The sequence below is a fragment of the Chelon labrosus genome, assembly GCF_963514085.1.
Source record: "Chelon labrosus genome assembly, chromosome: 12".
NCBI classification, from domain to species: Eukaryota; Metazoa; Chordata; class Actinopteri; order Mugiliformes; family Mugilidae; genus Chelon; species Chelon labrosus.
This window is the reverse complement of record NC_140345.1, coordinates 26,687,681-26,705,787: the sequence shown is the minus strand read 5'-3', so window position 1 is coordinate 26,705,787 and position 18,107 is coordinate 26,687,681. Positions and strand designations below refer to the sequence as shown.

Here is an 18,107-nt window from a genome sequence, read left to right as displayed (position 1 = left end):
ATGTTTCACATGCCTGTCCTCTGCATGACCTCGCCTCCCTGGAGTGTGGGAGATACTGGGAGTAATTAGCCTCTTTTAACATTGGAGCTGTGCTGCCTCTCCGCCTCAATGGGGTTAGCAGTGGCATTGAAAGAGATCAAGTGTATTTATATTTTCAAACAAAATAGCTTTAGCCTCCTTCTTTGGCCCTTGCTCACGGTGTCTTCTCAATGGATGATTTTTAAGATTCTTTTGTGTGTCTTACTCTTTTGTTTCATTTTTTTCCAAGAAGTTGTTTCCAGTCATTTCCAGTTGATAAATGCTCTAAATTACTTCCATTACTTTGTGGTGGAGCAGATTTCCTTCCCCCCCACCCACTAACCCATCTTGCAGCTGACCTACTTCATCATCCGCTAGATTTAATTATAGATCCTCCTAACTGCAAATATTTCTCACTTAGAGTCGAGGATCCAGAATTGAAGTGGACGTGAATGAAGAGAAACAGGGCCTAAAAAGTATTGATTCTGTAAAAGGCCACGTGGTTTCAATCATGAAATGCCAATACTGGAACATCTGTGTTATCTGCTTTGCCTTGAAGGCCCCTAATTTAAAACAGACGAGTGTCATTTTATTAAAAACCCAAATGTTCTCCAGCATGCTGAATTACAGAGGAGAAGTAGTAGGAGTATTTTAATTTTTTTACTACGTTCGCATTGATATCAACATCCAGAGAAAAGTGTTCAGTGTTTACTTGTTGAATCAAATTGTTTAAAGACAACACTTGCTTTAGTTTTGGGTTGATGAGTGTTTATCTCCATGCACAGTTTATATTTTAAGTCACAAACTTACCTGACACTGAAAAGAAGTCAGCCAACAGCACGAATAGAAGTATTGTTGAAATAAATATGTAAATATGGATGGTTTGGGTGCGACGTAAATAGTTAAAATGTATTTTTAAACAGTCTCCATTTGATATTGTGCATGAAAGGATGATAATTTTGTATTCGGCAGCTCACAATGTTTGGTACAAAACCTGTGGCTCCTCTCCAAAATATACTGTGAAGGTGTAATTTGATATTTTAACTGTTTTACATTTATATATTTTATTTTTTAAAAAAATAACAAAACCAAGGCTAACTGTTTCAACTTTCTAGGCTAAGCTCAGCTAAGGGCCTCCTTGAGGTAGCTCAGTGCCTACCTGTGGTCATTTTAGGTGACTGTCCGGCAGTCTTGGGAAGAACTACCCAATAAGTTGTATACTTTTATGTGACTTCATAAATTACTTCATCTGGTTTAACTTGTCTGCATCTAAAGACAACAAGTGGGGAAATAAATGAAGACAACTTACCCGTGCTTTGCTGCCTGCTCCTATTCTCTGAGACTTCGTTAGCCAACGACACCATAATGTTGCATCGACTGAGTGGTTGTCAAAACAGAAAAAGAAAAAAAAAAAGACAGTTATTCTTAAGTGAGAGGGATTATGTAGTGGAAAAATAATTTAATATATAATCATTTAACAAGGTGTTAATGAGTCCTTTATTTTGCTTTAGGGGTGACTAAGCTAATTGTTTCAATTCTTTACACTAAACTAATAGTAGTCTATATTCAATATTTGTCTAGATTATAATTTTATATTATGTAGCTCATATTAAAAATGTGAAAAAAACATTTAGTACATCATTTACTGAGTCAAGGAAATATACACATGTAATTATACACACACATTGTTATTTACATCGATATTAAAAAATATAAACGTAAATATTTACGTTGTTATTTTTGTATTGAACAAATAAATACAATTATGTTTTGTTTTGTTTATTTAAGCTTCGGAGGGAAGCTAGGGCTAACCGTTTCCACTCTACAGGCTAAGCTAAGCTAATAGCCCCCTAGCGGTAGCTCGGTACGAATGTGTGCTAATGATTTGTAATTTGGGGGAACATTACTGTATTAAATGGTGTTTTTTTATTTTTCCTTCTCCTAGCATCAGAGAGTAATTTAAGTAGTGCAACTTTTCTGCAATTAAAGACAACAAGAGTGAAGTTCAACTGAATTTACCCGTCGTCTGTAGCCTGTCAGTGATGTGAGGCTTCTTTAGCCTAACGTTGCATTCACTGACTGTCTGTCAAGTAGGAAAAAAAAAAAAAAAAAAAAACGTTAATCTGAAATGAGATGGCCAAATATCGCTATCAACACCGCTAACCGTGTAGCTTCACTAAATAAAGAGTAGCAGATTATTACCAAGCGACACTTTATCCCAGCAAACTAGCTAACTAGCTAATTTTACAATTGCTGAATGTATTTGTATTAGGCTTCATAATTTCATTTTTATGTAACTGCCGGTGGTGGTGTGTTCACGGACATTTTCCAATAAATTGTCTTTAATTCTTTTCGCCAAGTGTCAAAAATTCACAGCACACACCTTAAATATGATATAATTCAAAGATCGTTTTTGTCTCCAAATTTTTGAGGACTCACTTTACTGCAAATTTTAAAAGTTCCTTAAAGAGCATAATCCATAAGAAACCGGAAGTAGAATGTTGCCATGATTCATCCTGTGTCGACAATTTTAGCCACTTATTTATCCCCTGTTAGTTTACATTTTGTTCAGTTTATTTGCAAAGTAAATTATGCCGAATTTGTTATTAACAAGTTGTCTTGGCGACGCGCTAAATATACGCAGAACGGTCGCTGGAATACTTTAACACAGAAGAAAACATAAAAATGTGTTGTTTCCGGATCAAGTTTTGTATTGTGAGGAGAATATCATTTTTCTTGTCAATTCAAAACTACGTCTGTGTTTATTTGCCAGGTCATGACACCTTAAGAAAGTGTTAGTCACGCTGAATCTAAAAACATGCGTGTCATGACTTTGTGTTTAGATTTGACTGAATCATGAACGATGTTTGACGAATTATGACAACATACCTCAATTGTCTCTGATTTTGCTTGACTTTATTTATTTATTTTAAAACACCTGCACGCACCTGTTTCACCTCCTGTCTTGACCTCCTGTTGCAAACGTCTGGAAAGATTTCCCACAAGTCTAGAAATCTTAATTATTGTTAAAAGGGGAGCACCTGAGCCTCCGGACGAACTGTGAGCGTCACGGTTGCATTGTGGGTAATGTAGGCGCCATGTTTAATCCGCTTCTGCTGCATCCATGCACACTTGGATGTAAATTAATATCTGAATTAAGGCAGAAAAAAAGAAATATTACTGAGGTGTGATATTTTTAATTTAATTTTTTAATTTAATTTTTTCTCATGCAGCAAAGACTTTTTATTTGACTGACTTGAAGACTGGTATCTGTTTGTGCCGGTGATGTCAGACAGCGGCTGGGTCATGTGAAGGGCAGCAGCGGAGGAGGTTCACGGAGAGTTCAGCCGCATACATTAGGTAACACCATCGGTCGCTGTGACATAACTAGTATGGAGCAGGTTGAGCAGAGACATTCGTCAATAAAGCAGCGATAAGAAGAAGAAGAAGAAGTCCCGCAACAAACTTTGTTATGCAAAACGGACCTGGATGTTAGAAAACCGCTGCTCTGCTGCATGCAGACAACATGCAGACCCATTCTGACCGTCTGAGGGACACACATCCATCTGAAAGAAAACAGATTTACTGTTAAACACAGTGTGCATCAAGTAGCTTTTGAATCTACTGAGCTGCAAGATTATTATTATTATATTTTTGAAGGACTTTCTATGCAGACAACATCTCCAGATCGCTGATCCTGCATCATGTTTGACTACATGGAATTTCAAGTTTTCGCTCCGGGGGAAATCACGGAGTTCTACACCACTTCCAGCCCTGCATGCATGCTGCAAGAGGAGCACGACCAGGACCTGGCTGCTTTCTTCCCCGAGCTGATCGAGGCGGACTGGCAGGAGCATCGCTGCTCACAGTGTAGGTGGAAGAAAAACTGGTGGTGGTGGTGCATTAAAAAAAATATATATATATATATATGTATATATAAAGTTTTCTTCCTTGAGTGAGGTCAATCTGAAATAATATAATTTTTAATAATAATGTGCAGGAAACCTTCCTCTAAATCCTCTGCATGTTCTTTATATCGTTGCATATTCCTCACCAAGCGTAACCATCTTTATATTGGATTCAAGTTTTAAAATATTAAGAGGCATTGTTTTATATAAGAATGCAGGTGTGGTTTGCAGTTATGGGTTATTTCTTTGTTTCTTTCGGCCAGATTAGTGCATAAAGACGATTTACATGCTTTTAATTTGACAGTACATAGGTAAACAGGAAAACAATTGGACACTGATGCGTATGAGAAATAAACCAACAAATAAAAAAGACCGAAATGAAAAGAAATAAAGCATTTAAGTGGAATAAAGGGAAGCTATGAAGTCTTCTAGGAGGGTTTATTGGAAAATAGGCCATGATCTGCTTTTGGATTTTGAAAAAGGGTGGAATAGAGGATGCTCTGGGTTCATGGTCTGTATAATGTGCTTCTGCTTTTATCTGTGTGAATTATTAAGAGCAGTAGTGCATTATTTGGCAAAATTTCCCTCATTTAAGTGATGAAAACTGTTGAAGCAGAACGTCCCGTCGTTAAAGCCATACCACAGTGTAGTTCTAAGCAGATAAACACTTGGGAGATGCGTCATTTATTCACTAAATGTTTACCTGCTGCGTTCTGCATTCAGACGCTTTTTATCTTCACACTGTGATCTTTCTGAGGAGCTTCCTTTCCAGCAGATAACGGACCCGAGGAGAAGCAGAGAGCAGAGTACTGTATGTGAACACGTCTGTGAGGTGTCCTGTGTTTGGGACGGGGCAGGGGCCGGTCAGTTTGGGGTCACCACGGGGGTTCATCGGACGGTCACCGGCTCAGGAGGTCAGAGGAGAGTTAGACTGATGCCAGGGCTGGAAGAAGGACAATTTACTTAAGTTAAAGCACCGGATCGACAGTTAAAAAGTACAAAATATCAACGGTAAAAGGTCTGTAGCTGCAGGATAATGCAGCAAGGGAGAGAAATGTTCTCGTATTCGACGCAATTAAACTGACTGACTGATCGGTTAAAGTTTTTCAAATGAAACAGTCACAGAAGTTAAGATCTAAAACACAAGCAAGAACAACTAGACTCTGGTATTATCTCCAGTCACAAGTAAATAAAGTCGCTAAAAAAGCTGCGGTATCTCCAAATATTCAACTATGAATTAAAGTAAAATGGGAACACTCAGTTGAAGTCCAAGTATGTTAAAATAATGCTCAAGTACTACCATTAATTGTCGCAGCTTGTGCGTCTCGGACTCCAAATTGATCAGCTTTTCAAAAGAAGGAAACACCAAATCTCATCTTTCTTTGTTTTATCCAAGTAGATTATATTCAGATTATTTGTCGGACTATTTAAAGACAAAGAAACCAAAGTAGAAATGCTTGTTTTATGCAAATAAAATTAAGTATCCCCAGTTGTGGACAGTATACATATTAAATGTGGAAATTTTGATTTAATATTTACTTCTGCTATATATATATATATATATATATATATATATATACATCCTAAAGTCTGAACGTCTAATAGGAATGCTGTAAAATTATAATTTTTACTTCTAATTTAACAAAGTTCTAAAATGAGGAAATAAAAAATGAGTTGGTGAGTTGCTACTGATAATTCTAATTCACTAATTCAACATAGTAATACCAGCAAGTCTCTCCACTGAGCGTGTCAGACTTAGTATCCTCCTCAAACCAAAAACATATACAAAAAAAGAGAAAAAACCTGACGCTGTACAAAGCAACTCTTTGCAAATGTAAATCATCCCATACTATGACACTAAGATGTGTGTAGGATTGCTTAATCCCTGAGAATATAACGAAATTCAAGTCCCTGCCAATCACAAGGAGCCAGACAGTTTCAGTGAGGGAACGTACATGAGTCAAACAAAAGTAGATCAACAACAAACGACATGCAGAGGATAAAAAGGATCTGTTGTCAAAGCAACAGAGCAATAATTAACCTGCAACTGTGCTGGCAGTAACGGAATTATTTTGGCAATTTTAAGGCATGTATGTATGCAATGAATGCATTTACTTGTCTTATAAAATAAAAACATTTAAACTATTCTATAACAGCTGCAGATTATTTTTCTGCTCATCAATTCATAAAGATATTGTTGCAGCTTTAAGAAAGCCTTGCAACAACTGCAATTATAATAAGATTTGTTTTGATAATTTGTTTTATTTATATATAAATGACAGTAAAATTTGTATCTTTAAGTTTTGCCAAAAACAAAAAACAAAAAAAAACTTGGCATGCATTTGCGCCATAGTTTTCTAAGCAACAAATTAAAATTTGCCCCAGGCAAAACTGTTAAAAAACTATATATATTTTTTTTTACATAAATAATGGTAAAATTTTACATTTTTTGGCTAAAATGAACCACTCCTGCACAAACAAAATTATGTTTTGTAAATTATAAAAACTGTCCTTCACTTTCATCCTTGTTGTCGCCTTAAAATATCTCTTTCTGTCTGATTAATGTTAATTTTACTGTGATGATTTAAAACTCACACGATAAAAACAGTCAAATCTTCACACTGGAGCAACTTCACATGAACAATCTTTGGCAATTTTGTTTTAAAAATCACCCTAAAGTTGCTGCAGTTTTGTTTACTACTATGAAAACGTAAAATAAGTTGAGTTATTTTGACTTAATGAGGAAATCAGGCTAAAAGAAAAGCAAGCATTTATCTTTTGTAAGCTAAGATTATCAGAAGTTCTTTGCTGATTCAGTGTTTGACTCCCACAATGCACCGTGGCATACATCAAACGACACCTTCCAAATTGGGATGGGAGCGTCCCCCTCCTCTCCCCCGACCAAATCGCTCACGCCGCCTCGCCACACACACTTTCTGTTCCTCCATCCTCCCTCTCATCCGTCAAGTGGGCTCGTGGCCTGCTCCGGCATTGTTCGGCGGTGAGGGAGCGATCGGCCTGACGGGGGTGTCCTCGCGTGACCCGGCGATTCCAGGTTCAACCAGGGGCCGCGGGTTCAAGGGGACGGAGATGAGCAATTTTTCTCGTTTTTTGTTCCTCTTTTCAAAACGGGCTTTTCTACCGTTTTGTGTGTCGGGGGGGCCCGGAGCGGCGGAGGTGATCAGAGAGCCAGTGGGGAGGCCGGGCGAGCAAATCTCTGGTTTTTAAAGTGGGAGAAGAGCGGCGTCTTTGTGATTGATGGAGTGAACTGAAACATTCAAGTGGAATGAGGACGGAGGTGTATTTTACCTTGAATCCAACTTTGTCCAGGAGTGCTCACTCTATCACGCTATTTTTGAAACAGTTCAGGTTTGGTTTCACTGAAAGGAGAAACACTCCACTGTTTCCTCTGAGCAAACTCAGCATGTGTGTGAATAAGTGGGGGAGGGATTCCTTAGAGATAGAGCCTGATAAGATCAGTGTAGATTTACATGGAAGTCCTTTTAAGTGAGCAGAGAACAGGGAAGTGTTACTTACACTGATCAGCCACAACATTAAGACCACTGACAGGAGAAGTGACTAACATTGACCATCTTGTGACAATCCAGTGTTCTGCTGGGAAACTTTTGGACCTGACCTGGATGTTACTTAGACATGTAGCACCCACCTAGACCAGACCAGGCACCCCCACCCCATAGCAATGACACTCCTTGACGGCAGCAGCCATCCCCAGCAGGATGCAGCCTGACACAGGCACACACACAAAAACACTTTAGGAACAACTAAAAAAAAACATGAAGAACAGCACAAGGTGTTGACCTGGCCTCCAAATTCACTAGATCCCAAACTGATCAAGTATCTGTGGGATGATCCACAGAGGCCCCTCCCCTCAAAGGCCACCCACTAACAACATCCTGTTGCCATACACCACAGGACACCCTCAGAAGGCCCATGTCCATTCTCTGATGAGTCACCACAAGGGAGACCTACACAATATTAGGAAGGTGGTCGTAATGTTATGCCTGATCGGTGTGTAGTAGAACCATTTTAGAAGTTAAATAGCAGGTGTCATTAAACCTCATTAAACCTTAGTTTCATCCATCTGCTTTTATATATTTGCATGGAAATGATTCTAAATCGCCGTCAAGTTTAGAACATAAAGATTCGATGAAAATGGAAGCCTGCCTCTTAGATTTTGAGATATCTTGTTTTATAACCAGGATTTTGACCTCGGTCAGAAAGGATTCATCGATAAATTGACAATGAAGGAACATTATCTTTGTCCTAGTCCATAAAATGTAAACAGAAATTCAAGTTAACCCATCTATCCTCTACTATTTTCCTAGTTGCAGCCCATTCATCAGATTTGTGTGGTGTCTTATTGTGTCTTATTTCAGCCGTGGGAAGCCAAAGCTCCAGCTCCAGCTTAGACGACCTGTTCACCAGCCCCCCGTCCCCACCTCCGCCGCCACGCACTTACAAGCCCTGCTTTGTGTGTCAAGACAAGTCCTCAGGCTACCACTATGGAGTCAGCGCCTGCGAAGGCTGCAAGGTAACACGTCGGGCACGTGGTCCACCAACAGTTTCTCCTCTTGTTACGCTCCAGTTTCATACTTTGTCATGTGTGTGTCAGGCTCTAAAATTTGAAGGCAATCGGCCAGATAACACGTTCCAACAGGATGTTTTATTCTGTTCTGTCACATTATTGATCTCAGAGAAAACAGCAGCGTCACTACAAGGCCTGACCCTTGTCCTGATAAACCACATGAGTGTGAGCTGTTCAGTCAATATTACAGTTTCCTCTTTTTATAAATGACCTCCTGGTGAAACTCTACAGGGACTTTTAGCTTTATTGACAACATTCATAACAACAAGAGACACCATTTAATTTTATTTTAAGTTTTCATGCTGTTAAAGACTTGTACAGTTCTTGCACCCCTCAGAATTTTCTACATTTCTGCATAAAAATTACTCAAAACATCAGTGGAAGTAGACAAAGAGAAGCCAGTCACACAAGTGAAATAGAAATATTATGCTTGAGTATTAGTTGATTCAAGAAAATCAATAATTTGAGATGCAAAAGTAAGTGAACCCTTGTTTTCAGTAGCTGCTGTGACCTTGTCGTGCTGCAGTAACATCAACTAAATGTTTCTGGTAACTGCTGATCTGCCATCTAGAGTGACTTGGAGGAATTTTAGCCCATTCCCCAGAACAGAACCGCATCAGTTCTGAGATGAACTGCTTGCTTCAAGTCCTTCCAAAACATTTCTATTGGATTAAGGTCAGGACTTTGACTTGGCCGTTCCAGAACATTTATTCTTTTGTGGAATGTCTTGCGTTCTTGGGTTTGTTCTCTTGCTGCATGACCCAGTTTCTCTAAAGACTGATTTTCCTTCAACCATTCAGCTGGTATAATTTGGAATTTACTGGTCTATCGGCGATGACAAGCCGTCCTGGCACAGATGCAGCAAAACGGGTTCCAACCGGGACATTACCAACCACAACATCTCAACAGACGTTCTAAATAAAAACCTAAACTCATCACAGATGGTTTAGAGCTGAAAAGGCTACTTGGATGAAACTCAAACAAGTCAAGTTGCCTTTGTTTTACGCTCAGTGTCAAACATTCACTTGGCACCACCAGCACATTTTATAACTAATCAGTTAACAGTGCCAGGAGTCAGCCCGTCTAGGCCGACCTTCACTCTGATGCCTGTCCTTGCAGGTGGTGGGCTCAGCCTTAGATACAGGGTGAGGAGATCAGTCATCCAGAGGCAGCTGGGAATAGAACCACTGCTCTTTCACATCAGAAGGGTCCAGCTAAGGTGTATCAGGCATCTGGTGAGGATACCGTCCTTTGAAAGTTTAGCAGGAAGGAAACTTTGATGTGGACCCAGAATCCAATGAAGGGATTTGCTTTGGGTTTCCTCATGAAGAACCCGACTGTTGCTAGGGAGATGGACATGTGGAAAACGATGCCTAACCTGTTGCCAACATGACCCAACCTTGGATACGTGGCTAATAATGGATTGATAATACACTTCAGTGTATTTTACTGTGTTCTGTCACTTTAATCCATTCCTTGTGTCTCTGTTTGCACCAAGAGTTAATGAGTCATTCTAAGTCTTGACCTTTTCATATTCAAGCAACTGAAAGCATTAATATCTTCTCTGCAGGGCTTCTTCCGCCGCAGCGTGCAGAAGAACATGGTGTACACCTGCCACCGCGACAGAAACTGCATCATTAACAAGATCACCAGGAACCGCTGTCAGTACTGTCGGCTTCAGAGGTGCTTCGCTGTGGGAATGTCCAAAGAGTGTAAGTGTTTGATTCGTTCTGATTAATCATGAGGCTCATTACCCTGTTAACAGACACTCTCACATGTTGAAAATCACGTGGCGTCTCTAATTCGCACCATGATTCATGTGCTGTCACAGAACTGGAGTAAATTTAGAGGAGACTTGCATCATAAACAGTAGATAGAGACCAGACATCTGGAATAATCAGCTCAAGATTGTGTTTTTGCACAAGCAGATGCTTGCATCTGTTTTACATAATATCAGTTGATTTCAGTTTATGTCAACGATGCGACTGCTCCATCTGGGTTTTCACCTGATGCTCCAAGTCTGCTATTAGCATTGTGAATACAAGTATTTGGATGAGTTTTGAAGTCAAGTTTGGAATGGACAGCTGTGAAAAAGCTACTGAAGAAGCTGTTACAAAACTGAAGAAGCTGCCAAAGAAGATGCTGAAGAAGATGCTGAAGAACTGAAGAAGCTGCTGAAGAACTGAAGAAGCTACTGAAGAAGTTGCTGATGATGTTGAAGAACTGAAGAAACTGCTGAAGAACTGAAGATGCTGCTGAAGAACTGTAGAAGATGCCGAAGAACTGAAGAAGCTGCTAAAGAACTGAAGAAGATACTGAAGAAGCTGCTAAAGAACTGGGGAATATGCTGATGATGCTGAAGAACTGAAGAAGCTGCTAAAGAAGCTGCTGAAGAAGCTACTTGTATGTAGCTTCTTCAGAACGGAAGACCTCACTGACAGAACTGAAGAAACTACAGAAGAACTGAACAAGCTACAGAACAATTGAAGAAGCTACTGAAAAAGCTACTTGGATGAGTGGCGAATCAAGTCCAGTTTCCCGTTTCAGTTCGTTTTTTGGATTAAACCATGACCTGGATGACTGACAACCACAGACATATTGGGTCGCCCCCAATTAGTCGTCACCCTCAAAACCGAGATCAGTTCAGCTTGGTGCTCGTCCACTTCATGTTGCCGAATCCGATCGTCAATACAACTCCCTGCGTTTCATTTACCACGTCGCCGCTAGTCTCTTCCTTTAAGGATCTGCTCATCCACCGTAGGATGTAATCCCTCCACCTCTCACCCCAACTACTTTCACAGTTTCACTAAAAGCCAATCCGTCTCATCGCACTAAGACGCTCTGGCTCGCTGACAGTGTTTCCTCTGAGTGGCCTAATTATGGCTGAGCATTCAGAGCAGTCAGCTGTCTGTGGAGCTTGTTTTGGCCCTGGGCTTCGTGCAGGCTGCTCTAACTTCTTTTGGTGGAAGTTACTGGAGCTGAACGCAGCCTGACAAAAAAAAAAGAAGAAAGGCTTCAGACACTATTCATAGCTGAATGAATTACTTTTAAAACATCCTGTGCTGGATTTACTAAAACAGAATGAAACATTAACTGGGATTGAAGGGATTTCTAATACGATTTGATAAGTTTTGCAATAATAATAATACAGCAATTTCATATAATTTCATAAATTTTTTTATGCACACAAAGGATAGATATGCATTTTTTCCCTAAAAAAAATAAATAAATACAAGAATTAAACATTATATGAGATTTGTGTTATGTTTTGCAATGATAATACAGCAAATTTATATATTTTTGATATGTTAGACGGACATAAATGTGCACATAAAGGTTGAAAATACCTTACTGAGGCCTTTTTCGATTGTTTTCTAGCTTTGATTTAGAAATACGTGTTATTATAAATGGGTTTGTGAATATCTGACATCATTTTTTTAGACAGTCCTGTGCAGAATATCCTGAAAAGAGATACAAGAACTGAATATTATAAAAGATTAATCTGATTTCTTACATGATATACATTTATCATTAATAATACAGCAATTTCATATAATTCTATTTATTAGATTGGCATAAATATGCACATAAGGACATTTACGATTGCTTCTGGCTTTGATTTTAGAAATATTTGTTATTATTAATGAGTCTGTGGATTATTTAATATAAATACTTAACATTAGACGATTCCTACATTTCCTACGATTATTTGTTAGATTGAAATAAATGTGCACATAAAATAATAGAAACATCATAAAAGATTATTCTGCAGTATAATATGATTTGATATGTTTATCAATAATAATACAGCAGTTTCATATAATTGCATTTGTTAGATTGACATAAATATTCACATAAAGGACATTTTCTATTGCTTTGATTTGAAAACTATTAATGAGTCTTTTGACATTAAACAACATTCTTTTAATGATTAAACTCCGTCACAGAACAAATAATCATCTGGAGAAGCAGCAGAACATTTGAGCCATTTGACTGAAATAACCCTTTAGACTGTGCGCTCATTGGGAAGATCTGGGTGAACTCCAGCAGCCCTCTAGCGCCTCGCTGTGCAACACAAAACGGAGTCAAACGCACCCGGCAGTGACCCAGATTAGTGCGTGTTGTGTGCAGTGAGTGGAGGATCCACCCAGCCACATGTTCTCGTTGTCGTTCATCCACACTGATTACATAAATACGTCACATGTAACAGACAGATGGACGCTATGTAACTCCTCGCCCGGCGCTTCAGCCGGTGTGTAACATGATCTCAACTGGAGTGTTTACACAACAGCGGCTGGATATAGGGCAACCAGACAGAGGAAGAGGAGGAGTAGGAAGAGGAGGAGGAAGGTTGTTGGAGTGGTGAAAGCACAGAGACTGAGGTGTTGCGTAATCCTGAGCTGACATGTGTGTAGCTGCCTGAGCTCAGTCAGTGGGACGCAGTGAAAACGTGTTGACACCGTTACCGAAGCAATTATGAAAAGCTAACCGGGTTAGGCTGCGTTTGCCGGCTTCACGTGCACCCTGGAGGCACAACTGTCTTCGTCTGGATCTGCCAGAAGATAATTTAAAAGCTCTCAGAACCACAGTTGAAATGTCAGACACCTCTGTTTAGTTGGGACGGGGGTGAAGTCAGACTAACACCTCCTGGATTACTGTGGTTAATGCTTAAATTAGAATTAAAGGAACATTTCAGGTTTTTTTTTACTCTTGCTGTTGCTGTAAATAGGTCTGTATGGTTTTGTCTGTGTGTTTGAGCTCGGTGTCTTGAAGCAGAATGAATTTGGTAATGTGAGACGCCTCCATCGTCGCACTGAGCGACATATAAGAACCAGAATGAGCTAAAGTTGAAGCTAACCTGCAGGACCTTTGATAAATCGTAAGGCAGCGATTGAGGCTCAGTGGAAACAGGAAAAGTTTTCTGAGTTTGGTGTCGACCTTTTCTTCTTCTGTCTCGTTTAATATTTAGTGTTGCCTGAAAGTTGACGCCACCACAAGGGGCAATAGTGAGCATCCAGTGCTTTGAGTGGGATTGTAATTCAAAATGGCACTTCAACTTTAACAGTACCATTCAAACGTTTTTGTGTGCTTCATAAAAATGACACAAAACATCAGTGGATTTTCACACAAGTCCTGAAAGTAGAGAAGGAGAACCCAGTCAAACAAATGAAACAGAAATCTGCTGTGACCTCCTTGTGCAGCAGTAACAGCAACTAAACATTTCCAGTAACTGCTGAACAGTCGTCTATAGCAAATTGGGAGGAATTAAGACCATCCCTCAGTACAGAACCACTTCCTCCTGAAAGTAGACAAAGAGAACTCAATCAAACAAATGAAACATAAATATTATATTTGTGCATTTAGTGCTGAAGTGAACTTTGATGCTAAACGCAAATCCTCATCTACACTCTCACCTGCGCGGTTTCTCCTCATGTTTTTTAGTCATTTAGATGCTTCCTTTTTCCCCCAATCATTTTTATAAATATAACCTAAACACATATGTGGATCCTGTTGTTGCAGCGTCCTTCTCCTCTTCTGTAAAGCAGCAAACTTATGGGAAGAGACTAGAAGCAATGTAACGACAAGAGACCATGAATGAAAACCTCTGAACCCAGGTGTTTACCTGAAAGAAACATGGCCCACGACTTTGGTTCGCAGGATAGCAGACTTGGAGCGATTGTCTGTATTTTCTTTTCAAATACAAGAAGAGCTAGCTCCATCCATATACTAGCAATTAACATCTGGGGTTACCTAGGCAACCAGAGTCTGGAGCGTCCACTATCAACCGACTGTCAGCTACAAAAAGATGGCTGACATGTGAAGTCGCTATGTGTGTGATCAAACTTGACGTCCTTTAACTATTCACATTAATCCCAAATGTAATTTCAATAATCAATAATGTGAAACCAGCATCTGTTAACCCTCCCACCTTTTTCCCCCCCAGCGGTGAGGAACGACAGAAACAGTAGGAAGGGGAAGAAGGAAGCGGTGAAGATGACCATCATGGAGACGTACGAGCTGACGGCGGAGCTCGGCCTGATCGTGGAGAAGATCTGCAGGGCTCACAGAGAGACCTTCCCCTCGCTCTGCCAGCTGGGAAAATACACCACAGTGAGTGAACGTGTCTGAAAAATGAATGTCATGAGATCCATTTCAGTTGCCATGAAAACAGAGAAAACTGCTGTAAACATTTTGTTTTAAATGCCTGCACCAGAAAAAGAATTACGGCAGGTCTTGTTTGTGGTGTCACACTTTCCCACTTAAGAGCACATGAATATACCAAAATCGGAAAAACTGTGTCTTACCGTGTATTTTAATGCACTGTAGTTATTACTGTCATCCCCTGACCAAGCTGTAGATTTTTTGAGAGGATGTCTGTAAAAGAAATAACATTCAGTAGGTCAACAGCATTTAGTCAATATTCATATTTTTGATATTATTATTATTAAAAGCTGAGTTCATATATTTATCTACATTAAATGAGAATTTATTAAATTTATTCCTTAATTTTGAAAAATTATAGTTTTTTATTTATTTATTTATTCATTTATTTATTTTTAAAAAAAGGTCTGGGATATGTTTTAGCATTTAAAGAAATACTTGTGTTAGCTTCTAAAAGAAATACTCCTAAAATAAGATGCAAGAAGATGCCAGATATAATATAATAATAATATAATTAATAAACGAGATAATAAATACATAAATAAAAGGTAACAAATAGGATAAACTATTAACTAGGAGTGAAGAAAGGATTTAAGTTCTTGTAAAATCAGAAAGTTGGAAATTTAATGTTAGAAATGTCAAAATACCTGCTGCACCTGAGTGCGTGTTATTTAAGAGCACTGAAAAAATGATTTTAGCAATTTTTGGTGGTGAAGACGAAGGTTCTTGGAGATACAGCGCTTTGTTTTGAGAAATCTGCACAGTCAGCGGCAATCAACAATGGCAACGTTGTTCAGGAAAACGGTGACGCACGTTCAGCGCAAACAGGAAAAACTGCACATCTCCTCAAGCGTTTCGAGAATGTGTGAAAGTATTTCACCTCACACGGCTTTGGTTCGACGAGACAGGAGAAGAAGAATGAGTCAAAGCAGTAACTTCACCACTAGATGTCACTAAATCCAAAACACTGGTCCTTTAAAGCAGCTTCCCCCAAAGTGTGAACAGCTGACAGCCGTTCTTTGTGTTGTCTCCTCCGTCCAGAACTCCAGCTCGGACAGCCGGATCCAGCTGGACCTCGGCCTGTGGGACAAGTTCAGCGAGCTCGCCACCAAGTGCATCATCAAAGTGGTGGAGTTTGCCAAGCGAGTGCCGGGCTTCACCGGCCTGACCATCGCTGACCAGATCACCCTGCTCAAAGCTGCCTGCCTTGACATCCTGGTGGGTCCTTTTGGAAATCCTTCTTGCCTGCCCGTCAGTTTGTCTTTGGGCACAGGAGTTCACAGTACAGTTCATGCGTTATTAATCTTTCTTTCCATACAGATATTGAGGATTTGCACTCGCTACACTCCCGACCAGGACACCATGACCTTCTCCGACGGCTTGACCCTGACCCGCACCCAGATCCACAACGCAGGATTCGGCTCGCTGACCGATCACGTCTTCACTTTTGCCGGGCAGCTGCTGCCGCTGGAGATGGACGACACGGAGAGCGGGCTCCTCAGCGCCATCTGTCTCGTCTCTGGAGGTGACGCATCTGCATCGCCTTTACAAATGCAGCGCTCAAAATGGGAGAAATGTTCATTTGTTGTATTCTCTTTACGAACAGACCGGCAGGACCTGGAGGAGCCGTCTAAGGTGGAGGTGCTGCAGGAGCCGCTGCTGGAGGCGCTGAAGATCTACTCCCGGAAGAGGCGGCCCAGCATGCCCCTCATGTTCCCCAAGGCCCTCATGAAGATCACTGACCTGCGCAGCATCAGTGCTAAAGGTAAGAAAAAGCAACCAGTTGTTCACACAAGCATTAAACAAGATGAACCAAGCTGGAATCCACATGGACAGTAACGATGGAAACGTGGACATCTTAGTCATCTTCTTCTATTCTGACTTTTCCTGTCTACTCTATCAATTCTTCTTCAGTTATGTTTCCAGCAGAAGCTCCACAACAGCAGAACTTTTCTCTCCAAACATGACAAACCAAACTACTCTACTTTGGTCTCATCTGTCCCAATAGTCTTCTGGCTTGTCCACACGATGTTTAGAAAACCGCAGACGGGCAGAAATGTTCTTTTTGGAGAGCATTGTCTTTGTCCTTGCCACTCTGCCATCACACCGTGGTTGTTCAGTGTTCTCCTGATGGTGGATTCATGAACATCAACATTAGCCAATGCGAGAGAGGCCTTTAGCTGCTTTGTTGGTAGACCACTCCTGTGCAGGGTAGCAGTCGTCTTAAATCTCCTCCATTTCTTCTAAATCCGTCTGACTGTGTATTTGTTGATTCCAAACTCGTTAGAGATGGTTTTGCAACCTTTTCCAGCCTGATGAGCAACAACAACTCTTTTTCTGAGCTCCTAAGAAAGCTCCTTTTCCATGCCGTGATCCACTTCCACAAACAGGCGTTGTGAAGATCAGACAAATTCCTAATTTCTTTGCATTTTCCTGAATAAGCAAATACACAAGTATAATATTTCTGTTTCGTTTGTCGGATCAGGTTCACATGATCTCTTAAATTCCAGAACAAGTAGCTGTGATGTGTGCTTTGTTAAAACATGCTTCGCATCCACAGGAGCTGAGCGAGTGGTGACTCTGAAGATGGAGATCCCGGGCTCCATGCCTCCGCTCATCGAGGAGATGCTGGAGGACCTGCAGAACCTGGAGAAACATCACAAGTCATTGACGCCGTCTCCTCACAGCACCTCCGAGTTATCGCTCTGAAACAAAGAACTGTCCTTCCTTCCCAGAGAAACCCCTAACAATACAAACTACCGATGCAGTTCAGAGGCTTACTAATGTCTTAAACCTCGGTCGTCGTCCACGTGTCTGCAGACACCGTTTGAAGAAGAGATTCAGTCGTCACGTTAACAACGTTCCAGATGAAAGAAGAGCTCGTTTCTGTGAGCTCAAATCAAAGAGAGAAAGATGCAGTAATTAATGTTTCCACACTTTCTTTACTGTATTTATATTTGCATGAGATATCACATGGATTAATTCTTACCTCATTAAATAACGCCTTTAGCTTTAGTTATAGGAGGATAGAAGAACATATGAAATGATTTTTTAAAAACTTTTTACATAATAATTTGTCAAAAATCTACTGTTTGTGTATGTTAATTTGTGGTAACGGTAAAGGGAAATCATGAGGGTGGCGGTTCATAACTGGATCTAGCAAAGGTAAAACTAATGTAGACACGTTGATATTTACAAAATATAAAACACGGTGTTGCTGGAAATTTACTTGACTGTTTTGTAAAGGAGATATTATTTTATTGGTAAGCTAATGCTAACATACAACCTCCAGATTTCTAAATGGAAACACTTAATTACTCCATTTTTATATCTTTATTGTTTCAAAAGGATTGTATAAACACACTTGGCCCACTAAAAAAAAAAAAACGTTAAAAAATAAAATATCATTATTC

The 18,107-nt window shown here is 40.0% G+C and overlaps 1 protein-coding gene across 1 annotated transcript; it reads left to right on the top strand.

Moving 5' to 3' along the window:
* The first annotated feature begins 3,636 nt into the window (after positions 1-3,636).
* Positions 3,637-17,711, top strand: LOC311496744 (retinoic acid receptor beta-like). Its single transcript, XM_084556706.1, has 8 exons — positions 3,637-3,888; positions 8,324-8,478; positions 10,103-10,244; positions 14,477-14,643; positions 15,736-15,912; positions 16,015-16,219; positions 16,301-16,459; positions 17,255-17,711. The coding sequence occupies exons 1-8, from the start codon at positions 3,723-3,725 to the stop codon at positions 17,401-17,403; spliced, it is 1,320 nt and encodes a 439-aa protein (XP_084412832.1). The 5' UTR covers positions 3,637-3,722; the 3' UTR covers positions 17,404-17,711.
* Positions 17,712-18,107: the final 396 nt, after the last annotated feature.

Coding starts and splice junctions, on each gene's coding strand:
- LOC311496744 (XM_084556706.1), top strand. CDS start 3,723: ATGTTTGACTACATGGAATTTCAAGTTTTCGCTCCGGGGGAAATCACG. Junction 3,889..8,323: donor GGAGCATCGCTGCTCACAGT/GTAGGTGGAAGA, acceptor GTCTTATTTCAG/CCGTGGGAAGCCAAAGCTCC. Junction 15,913..16,014: donor CTGCCTGCCTTGACATCCTG/GTGGGTCCTTTT, acceptor CTTTCCATACAG/ATATTGAGGATTTGCACTCG.